General features: G+C 36.0%; 1 protein-coding gene across 1 annotated transcript in view; it reads left to right on the forward strand.

The window, feature by feature from the left end:
* LOC140158829 (rap1 GTPase-GDP dissociation stimulator 1-B-like) overlaps window positions 1–10797 on the forward strand; it is a 105798-nt gene extending 95001 nt beyond the window's left edge. Inside the window, exons 13-16 of the mRNA XM_072182061.1 lie at window positions 746–848; window positions 1729–1892; window positions 2787–2915; window positions 3440–10797. Of these exons, the coding sequence (XP_072038162.1) occupies window positions 746–848; window positions 1729–1892; window positions 2787–2915; window positions 3440–3558 (515 nt within the window). The 3' untranslated portion in view covers window positions 3559–10797. The remainder of the gene's footprint in view (window positions 1–745; window positions 849–1728; window positions 1893–2786; window positions 2916–3439) is intronic.
* Window positions 10798–11200: the final 403 nt, after the last annotated feature.

The following is an 11200-nucleotide window of genomic DNA, read 5'->3' on the forward strand; positions in this document are numbered from 1 at the left end:
AACTTTGAATACTTTTAAGTATTCAAAGTCTTAAAAGACTTGTGCAATTGTAAGAAAACATGCAAAATCTCATGTTTTTGGCCCATTTCCCTCAAATTGACCAAATATTAAAATTATACTTTTTATTGCCCATTAGAACTAACTAAAGATTAGCATATAGCTATGTTTTATTTGGCAAAACAGGATAATATTTTGTAAACATAAAAATTAGTGCTGTATTTTTCTGGAATCAGGAGTATGTACATTATGTAGCTGTTTGTTTTGTAAAGAAGTAATTTGTTTCTAATATTGATTTTGAGATTTATTGATGTAAGCGTATGCAGGCACAGCAGATACACAATCCAAACATATGTGTGGTGGTATAGTGTAGTAAGGCACCAGAAACAAATTTGTTCAATATTTGGATCGACCGTCGATGCTGCTTCGATGTCTGTTATTAATGAACTATCAACTAATTAATAAGAATTAATGCTACATTCATATCGGTCAATATCACTAAAGGCAATAATTACTATATTATGATAATTAACAATAGTAAATTAATTGATTTCATAAATAACACGGATCGAACAAGCATCGATGGTCGATCGAAAGATCGAACTAATTTGTTTCTATTGCCTAACTACTATTAACATTTTGGTTGTTGGACATTCATTACATCAACAAAAACTTTTCCTACCATTGATATTGAATACTCCTTTATTCTTGCCCAGTGTTTGATATTACTTTTTGTTTCTATTTCTAGCTGAGACAGCGGTACAACTTGGTGAGAATAGTGCATTTATTCAGCGTGTAGTAGAGTTATGTGAGTGTCAGATTCATGCTGGAGTTGCTGGAGAGGCTAACAGGTAATACAGTTTAGCAACAGTTAATTGCTTTATAACCTTGAAAATATAACAGTAGTACCAGAATGTGCAAATTTTCTGGCAAAATATGTGGTATTTTAAATAAATTGGTTTCTGGAGGGGTAAAAAGGGAAGGAAGTTTAGCAGCAGTACTCCTTTATATCCTACTAACTCTGTAACAAATAAAGAATCTTGAAGTTAATACTATATAGTCTTCAGAAGTTCTTATTATTTAAATCTTGATGATCCATGAGTTAGTATTCTCAATAATTTAATCTTGTATGTTGAATATCAAAAAGCACCATATTTGCAACTTTTCTTTGTACGGCTATAAATGCCTTCAGTTTGGGGGCTTGATTCAGATTCTAAGGTGCTTATGGAAACCTCTGTACTATAGACGAATCCAATTTCACGCATTCCTATATACCTCAATGGCTGCCAAAATTGGGTCCCCGTCGGCTCAACCTCACCTAAAATGTGAAATAATGCGGCCTTGGAGGGTATTTTAAACTGCATTCTATCACCCGTGTTACACGTAGACAAAAGAATGATGACAGTTTACAACACAAAAGAATCTTAACATCGATTTGCGGGGACCCAAAGATGGCTGACCAAATCCTGACCATGACTTGGCTCGTTGGATTCGTCTATATAAGAATTGATAAAATCCTCCTGTCACAGGCAGAATGCAAACAACTAAGCAAATAACACATTTTCAATCTAAGTTTGCCAGGCAGATAGCAAAATAATGTGGAGGTACATAAAGTTGCTTCTATGAGTGACACACACAAACATGATGGCATCTGTACTCTTCGATTCTACCTCATTGACCATTCCTCGTGTTTAATGGTTTCCCTTCTATCTACTTGCTTATATATTACAGACTTTTAGCAGCACTAGTTAAACATTCCGCATCCCCAAACGTCATGCAGACTATTGTGTCATCCAGTGGCATTAAACCCCTAGTTTCCATGGCAACCTGTGAACATACCTTGATGCAGAATGAAGCTTTGGTTGCTCTGACACTTGTTGCTTCAACATGTCTGGGTGAGTATGGTTGGAATGCTTCTAATACACTAGGTCTCTGGTTCAGTCGTTGGTTATGTCACTTCTTTGATACTGATGCAGGGTCATAATGATTAGAACCAATCCAACTTGTGAAAGACATCCTGGTATGATCAGTACTACCTTAAAGGAGATTTAGAGATCCATCAAGGAACAAAACAAAACAATTGTTTAAAAATGGTTAATAAATCGGGTAAATACCCATAAACCTTTCTTCTTTGTAGAAATATTCACAAAATCTGAAGAAAATTTAAAGTTTACATTTATTTTTGAGATTGTGTTCTGTATCAGAACTGCACAGATTTTCCATGGGCATAAAGAATTAAGACTGGTCTCTATTGACATGAAAATGAAGTGTGTAGCTTATTCATTGTATGGGGTTAGTTACTATGTTAGGAAATATTCCAAAAGTACCTACAACGTGACATATATAGGAATAGTGTAGTTTGGAATTGAGGCATCTCTGTATGTCCTGTATAATTTTGCAATCATATGTTTATAGCAGAGGTAGATCTTGTGTAGTAGTGCATGTGTGTGTGAAAAGATATTATTACCCTAATCATTTTGATAGTCAATTAAAGCTTCAAAATACCATGGAAACCATCTCATGGATGGCTACTTACCATTTTGGGACACCCTTTTAAAACAAAACACTTTTGAAAACAAAAATCTGGCATTTTAATTGGTGATAGACTCAACTCGAATAACTTCACACAAGTTATTTCAACATTGTAAGGCTCAGTGCCCCCGTTGACTCAACTTGACTCACGACCCCAATTGTTCAACTCAACTTTGCAGTCCACCAACGTGAGAATAGGTTATCATTGCTTCAATTTTAAACAATTAATCATGGTTTTAAATATTTTAATTTTCTAGGACAATCAGTCCCTGCCATGCTAGAATGTGGTCTACTGAAGGTAATCAAGACAGTGCTACAAGATAATAACATTCCTGATGAAGTACAGTGCAATGTACTCACATTGGCCGGCTTTCTTACACAGTCTGGTAAGTTTGACTGGTCATCTCTATGGTCTTGTATTTGTATATCCAAAGAAACTATATTATGGAGATATTGCACTCCATATATCATATAGGAAATCTGACCAATGTGTGTTAAACTGGCAGTTGTAATATGGTATGATCCTTTGATGTGTCCAACACACCTTGTACGTACTATGTTATGAACATCGCATATACGTGTTAGACTAATATTTCCATCATGAACCGTCTTATTAAAATGGTTTATTCAAAATCTCGGATTTTGACAAAACTATGGCACCTAAAGTCTTGATTTTTGTAGGGTATCTTTGTTTAAGGGTAACAATATGGCTTTAACTGACTTTTGGTCATACACTGGTAGTTGCAGTGTGCAAGGGTGGTGAAACACTGGTGGTGATTGTTCCAATGTTACCGTTGATTTAATTATGGCTAAAATCAAACCATAGATTCATTTTTATTTCTGTCATCAAATTATTCCCATTCTCTGTTTTATAATTTGTGTTCTTTCTTTTTTCACATTTTATCAACAGAAACTTTAAAAGGGGCCATGAAGGAGCAAAAGATCAAGGAAGTGATTCAGGACATGTGCAATCATAGTAACGAAGCTGTCAGTAGAAAAGCTTCCAGTGTATGTCAACATTTCTCATGAGTAGCCATCTTTATTTGTTGTAACATTAATGTGAAAACAACCTTTATCACCATGACAACGACCTAGCCACCATTCCACCTGGGAAAGATGAAAGCAGTGTTCATAACATTTCTCATGAAGAGTGATCTTAATTTTGTTGTTACATGACTGACAACAACCCTATCACCATGACATTAACCTCACCACCGTGACACATGGGAAATATGTTAAGTCTTGTCATCGGCATACATCCATGGTTTATTGTATGACATCATATCTACTATACCTTTGCTGGTTGTGGGTGCAAATCCCTTTTGAAACTGCTGTTCCATTGTCCTATTTTGAAAGGAGGCATATCGGGTAGCAGAATTCTGCACCTATTTTGATATCTGATTCATTGAACCATACAAGATCAAAGATCAAAATTATGTTGTCAATTACAAGAAACAAACATCATCTAAGTTTGTAGTCATCAACTTGATGTTTTGGAGGAGATACTGCGCAGGGTCCAGGAAAAACTAGAGAAATATTTGCAGACAAGCGGTGGCAGGAAAATTTCAAAATCATGATGCAGTGTTATTGTATTTATAGTGCATTTTCAAGGAAACTGCAGATTAACAAGGGACATTCTTCTTGCAAATCTCTTGCTTTTGTCCTAAAGCAGTTGGAACTAATCTTGCCCTGAAGAAAGCTGAGCTAACCCTGCCCTGAAGAAGTCGGGAATTAGTCAGAGCTATTCATGTCTTGAAGAAGTTGGCGCTAATCATGGTGATAAAATTTATACTGGACAGATAATGAACCTTTTGTTACTTTCAACTCATTGTAAAGCCTAATCAAGAAACTGATAGTTTTTATCGAGATACAAATTAAGTTTGACAAAGTCTCTTAATATTGTGGGTATTATTACACAATGTTCTCTACATTCTATGAAAGATCATCAATTAGAATAGGACCAAATGCTCTTGTTTACCCATTTAAATGGTCCACTTTCTTGTTCAGTCATACATATTCTTCAGACAGCCTATTTTTGTGTAACATGGCACCAAACTTTTGATGTGTACACATGGTTTACAGTACATACTGAGACACTCTGCAAGACTTCTCTTTTATTTAATAAACTGACTTAATTTATGTGACAAGAGACAATTTTGATGCTAGAAAATCGGAAGTTTCCAAACATTTCAATTTTAATGCATATTGACAGATTCTAAGTGTTTAAACATCCCATTGGAATGAAATGTATTTCACAAGTAATATAAATTAAAGTGGGGACTTTCTACTATAGTATCAAAGAGACTGTTACGAGGCTGATAGTTTTTATACTTCTTTACCCTGCTATTTGGGAATGCTTTCATTACTGTAGCTAACTGATAGATACAAACTAGCTATATTTGTTTTTACAAACACTAATTTGTAAATTATTTTGTAATATTTATTGTTGAAATAATATTTTGATGAACATGTCTAGCATGATCAATCAAAGGATCTGATATCAAGAAGAATTAATTCTGAGATATGGCACTGATTGGTCAAGATAAGTAGACCAATAAATGCCCATCAATGGAAAGTCAGTAAGGGAAATAACCCAAAATATCCATGATATCCTATAAATGTAACTATGGTGTGTCTCGTATCTAGCGCCATGTTGGGTTTTGCAGTGGTAGATTCTAATCGGTGTGTTTATATAGTTGTGTTGCCACAGACAAATTGCCCTTCCACATGTGTGTATACATCTTGTGGGATTAGGTTAGCAAGCACGATATGAATCTGTCACTGCGAAAGCCAACATGGCATCAACTTTAAAGGAGACAGACTATATCCCCTCCCTCCCTGTCTAACGAAACCAGAAGTCGGTCAATATAACGTCGACATTTTTTATGAGTGTAGGAGAAACGTAATCAACATTTTTAACCCGCTTCCTCAATGAAACTTGTTCATAAGAAGTCATCGATCTTTTGGGCTGTTCCCTAATCTATCTGTGTAAAAAGTTACCCCACATGGGAATTGAACACAGGACCTGTGATTTGTAAGATGTGTGCCTTTATCAATTGGCTACAGGAGCTTCTTGATTAGGTAGACTATAAATTAAGGTGTGTAAGGCAACACTCAACGATTGGTCTATCCTTCGTAAGCATGTTTTTATTTTGATATAAAATTTTGTGTTTTTACATTAAGACAGTGGTTGCAGCAATGCTGGTGGTACATTTATGCTGCTGGTGATTCAGTAATTGCTAATTGCTGTGATTTTCTTTGCTTCAAGTTGACTTCAATTGATAGTGATATCATACTGAGCATGGTGGTGATTTCAGATCTATATATGTGACATGATCAAGGGGAATGAGTCGCATGTCGACCCTGGTCAAAAATTAGTTTTACTCATGTTTCTAAAAAGGACATTTAGAGCTTTCAGAAACTGAAAACTCCATGTTGATACAACTTTTCTTTGGAAAGTTATGTCAATTTATCAATCGCTGAAAACAATATAAAACAAAAGAATTTCAACACTTTCTTTCCTAATATCTCACAATCAATATTAGCGACATCCGACTCATTCCTCTTGATCATGTCACATATTGACAAGTTACTTTCCCGATGTGTGACTGGATTGCAATGGAAAAACATCAACAAGTATGGCACAACCTTAAGTATGGCACAACCTTTAGGTGTAGACCATTGATGATAATACCTCAGTGAAGCAGAAACTTTTTAGCTGGATAAACAGGGCTGTGATGGTGTAGTTCATTAATAAGAGTACATAAAGACTAATTCCATTTAAGTTAAAAGACCCCAACCCAATCGGAAGATTGTTTAGGCTTGAAACAAATCATGTCATGTCAAGATTTGTTAAGTTTGTGGAGCATAATCTGTGAACATGTGTAAAGAAATTTGATACATATACACTACCATATTCCTATGGATGTCACCCCAGAGGTACACTGCTGTCCAGCTACATTGTGGCTACTCTAAGCGTACCAGTGTAGTACCAGTCCAGTATGTTTCTAGTGTACATGCGACTCTGATATCCAAACCAGTACTGACAGTGTATCACTGATAGTGTATTACACAGGTGTGTCATGTCTGACTTATGTTTTGTTGCCACAACTACATGCTAAGTTGAAAGCTAAGTTTATTATGTGAATCATGTAACAGTACTGTTGATTTTTTGTAAGAGCTGCTTTTGATAGAAACATTTTTTGGTGATTAATTTATTGCTTTATATTGTAATTTAATAACCGGTTATCATCGTAGATTTATGCCAAAGCTGCAATCAGCATTCTTGTTTTAATTGGGAATACCTGTGTTAATGTGTGTGTTATGATTTTAAGGGCAACTGTTAACAAGCCCAGACAAGGAAAGCCTATGATGTCAGGTTATTGTTTAGTCCAACAAGATAAATTATATAGTAACATCATCTTTATATGATATCTTACCAGCAGTTTCAGCATTTGAGAGGCAAATCATTAGCGATTATAGTCAAGTAGAAAAGGTGCAAACCCTACCAACGATTCAGTCATGGTCAAAGTTAAAGAGTGAGTTGCAATAAAGTTGCCTGAAGTTCTGCTGCTAGCACTGCCAATTCTAATTTGCTTAGCGTCTAAACATTTCCATTTTATGCTGTAGTTTTATTGCTGATACCAACAGAGAAATCACAGATTTTCTTGTAATGTTTAGTGGCAACGACTAAACTGTCATTCCTTGTAAAATATTCATGTGAATTAGACAAATATTAGCTTATTTTTGTGTTGTTGAAAGGGATTCAATCACACATTTCACTGTTCTTCACCACCATTTAAAAACTTGCGTTGATGGAGCCTGCGTTGCTTACTTCTCGAGGGCAGCTTTAACTTCACATACGATTGTTAAACAGTGATGAACAATGGTGAAACATGATTAAATCTCTAAGTGTTCATACATTTGAAATTCTCACTGTAAGGGCATGTAGAAGAACAATTTCTGTCATTAGGTGAAAAGACAGTCACTGAAATTTGTGTTCATTTAACAGGCAACATTACTGGAGAAAAAACAAACAAAATTGCAGGTTCATGAGATGCAACTGTTATTTGCCCACATTTTTGTGATAAATCTTTTATCAATAAATAGCTCATTTTGCTTTATTGCATCACAAATGTCTTCAGTTGTTACCTACTTCATATAAATCAAGCAATTGTCTCTATAATTGTACATGGAAACCTACCCTAATAGATTCCAAATTGTATTATATTTTTAAGTGCAATGTACGCATAGATTCAAGATTTAAAAATGATGCACAATTGTTTTCACACTTGTTCATAGTTTGCAGATGTGCTACAATCACAGAATGCATACAATGAAGGACAACACAACAAATATCTTGAGAAGGGGATAAAGGCTCCAAAGCTGCTGAATCTGAGATGTTAAAGCATTTTGTATTTCTAACTTCAATTTACAAGTGTTTCTAAAAATAGTAGGCTGATCAGGCATCATCATAATTTTTTCTTTGATAAGGGTGGATTTGTTTGAGATTGACAATTATGCGGTAAAATGTGAAGATTTCAACAAAGGAGAGGATAGGTGCCTACAGTACTTAGCTACCTGTAAAGCTGGTTTCATACTTTCTGCCACTTGCCGCTGAGCGGTGTGACGCTTCATCACGCCGCTTGCACTTGTCTGCAAGCGGAGCGGCAGCAGCATTACTCTGAAAGCCACTGTTGCCGCTCAGCACCACTCCAAAATCCTATTTTGTTCTTATACGTCAGAGCGGCACCGCTTCAAGTTGACTTGAATTCAACTCCCAGCGATGCTGCTGCTTAGGCAAAGCGGTGAAGTGATCTATATATATCAGCTTAAGATGGTCACCGCTAGCGTTTCTTGTGCGACTGAGCAGTGAAGCATAATCATCTTCAAAGCGGCAAATGGCAGGAAAGTATGAAACCAGCATAACTGATCACTGCCTGTACAACTTGACCATTTACTCCCCTGCAGTGTAATTGACCACTGCTTGTGCAGCATGACCACTGCTTGCAGGTTCACAGCCCAGTGCAGCATAATGTGATGCGATCAAGCAAAATCAGTCGGAACTCGGAAATATTGATTTTGAGATATAGCCATACAAAGGAAATATTTTCTTTTGTTTCCTGTTGTTTTGGAAACTCTTTAATCTTTGGAACTGGTTGTTCAATTTCAATGGGGTTTTCTGCAGAAGTCAGATTTGTAAATGGTTTTTACTATCCTATAAGAAACTGAAAATTTAATATTCCGAGTTCCGACTGATTTTGCTTGATCGCATCACATATCTGACTGTTATTTCCACAATATTCTCATGCTTGCACAACCTATCTGACCACTTATCATTCACCTACCTGACTTGACCACTACTCATCACATTGCCTGATTGATTGCACTGTGACTGACCAATTGACCCTTTACACTGTCATCTTTAACGGAGGTTCTACTCACAAAGTGTAAGTTGTTTGTGCGTACACCTGTGAAATGCATGCTTTAATTACTACGTATGCTTTGCATAAGCCTTCTGGCACATTGTAGAAAAGCATGCAAAACAAAAATGCACTTTTTGCGCATGCATTTGCAAGGAGAATCTCTTCTAAGATGTCTTGGAGGTAGATGGCGGATCTGTGCAAAGGGTCGATATGTTTACATCCTGACCACCATGTGGGTAGCCTGACTGTAACCTACATAGCCTAATTGATCGACCACCTCTTGTGTAATCCAGCCAACTGCTAATTGCAGTTGAATTGTCACTACCTGCAAAGCAGAATTGACGTTATCATTAGTGACCACTGTATGTACAGCTTAGCTGACTATAATAAAAGACAGAGATAAAAAGACTAGTTCACATCTAAAATTCTGACAACTAGACAGAAAATGCCGTACTGCGCAGCTCGGCAACCAATCACAGCGCACCTTTGCCCTGACATCAGACGCGATTTAGTCTTTTTATCTCTGTCTTTTATTATATTGCCTATGCAGGTCAGTGTTTGTTGTGCAACCTGCTGACCGCTGCTTCTTCAACCTGACAACATTTCTAATATCATTCTTTGATTAAGTCATTGGACAGTCATGCTGCTATGTGTTCTTGTTCTGTCAATGTGTATAATACTTTCCGAAGCAACAAGAACATCGAATTGTAACTTTCATTATATATTGTTAAAATATATGCAATTGAGACCTATTTTGTATTTGATTGACTTTCATGTATACTATACATACATACATAGATGTATAATATAGATATACATGCAGCAACATTGTAATTTAATTGTTTTTTATATTGAACAGACATAATGTAGCTTTGTATATTCAAGAAGAAATTTGGCAGTGTATCCTTATAACTGCTGTATAAGTATATTTTGGTCAAAAATAACTCCTTGTGTCTCTATATACTCTTTCATATTCTGGGATATTTATGTATATATGCATGCACTTGCTGAACCTGGTTGGGGTTAGGTTTTTACATTATTCAAAAGTTAGCAACTGATTCCTTTCTTCTTTTGTCTATGTACCAAATTGTCCAATTTTGCAACAGCGTGCACACGTTATGACATCATAGAAATGTTACATAGGGCATGTTTGTACTTATTTTGGTATCACTGGATAGAAGAGACCCATAGCTATACATTGGTACCAACTGTAATAGAATGTGATGTTTATTGTAGAAAAAATGTAGGGGTGGTTGCAACAAAACAACCCTTCATAGTTAACCAAATTTGCCTCTGTTAGATAAGGGATAAGGAGATGCAAACATGTAAATAAAATTGAAAACATGCTAGATTTTTATTACCAAATCACAAAGAATCTGAATATCATTTTTGAATTATTTACAAAATGAAGATTGTCACAACTCAAAATATTCAAATACGTAGATAGCCTTTCTTGATAGGAATTAGAGGTTGATGACTGCGCATCAGTTGTTTTGAGGGTATTGTGAAATATCTAAACATTGTGCTTTGGAACCGAGGAATATCCCGAGGTCCAAAGCACAATGTTTAGATATTTCACAATACCAAATATAACTGATGCAAAGTCATTAACCTCATTCATAACCGTCACTTTTCACTTTATTTAATTCAATTTACGTCACATTTTCTTCTTTTAATTTGAAAACAGAACTCAATTTTAACTTTATCTGTCGTTTTCCCTGTAAAAAATCGAATAGCCCATTAAGGAAATACCGCTAGCGACCAATCACACTAGCACGCAATCATGCGATGTCCAAATACGGCGGCCAGCGTCCGCGTAAATTGTTCGAACGCCGTAACACGTCACGTTACGCCGGTCATTGTAAGCGACTTTTAGCTACGTCACGAGACGCGGTCATTATACTTTTTCAATGACCTGCATTTGCGTCCGCGTATTATCTGTTATTATCTGTGATTGGATTGCACTAGCTGCATATATTAATGAGGTTATGAATTCATAATAAACTATGTTATTTTAAAGAGTGCACCATCGGTTATCACAGTACCAGTGCGGGTTGGTCCCTGTGTGAGTGGTCAAGATTTTGCCAGATTTGTCACTCATCAGGACGTCGTCATTGTCACTCATCATTGTCATCATCATCGGAGATGCTATCCTAGCAAACAAAAAATGTTTTTAAAATGTTCTAAATGTGTTATAAACGTGTTTGGTTTTGATCAAAACGTTTGAATAACATTTTTGTTGGGTT

This window comes from Amphiura filiformis, chromosome 8, assembly GCF_039555335.1.
Source record: "Amphiura filiformis chromosome 8, Afil_fr2py, whole genome shotgun sequence".
Classification (NCBI taxonomy): domain Eukaryota; kingdom Metazoa; phylum Echinodermata; class Ophiuroidea; order Amphilepidida; family Amphiuridae; genus Amphiura; species Amphiura filiformis.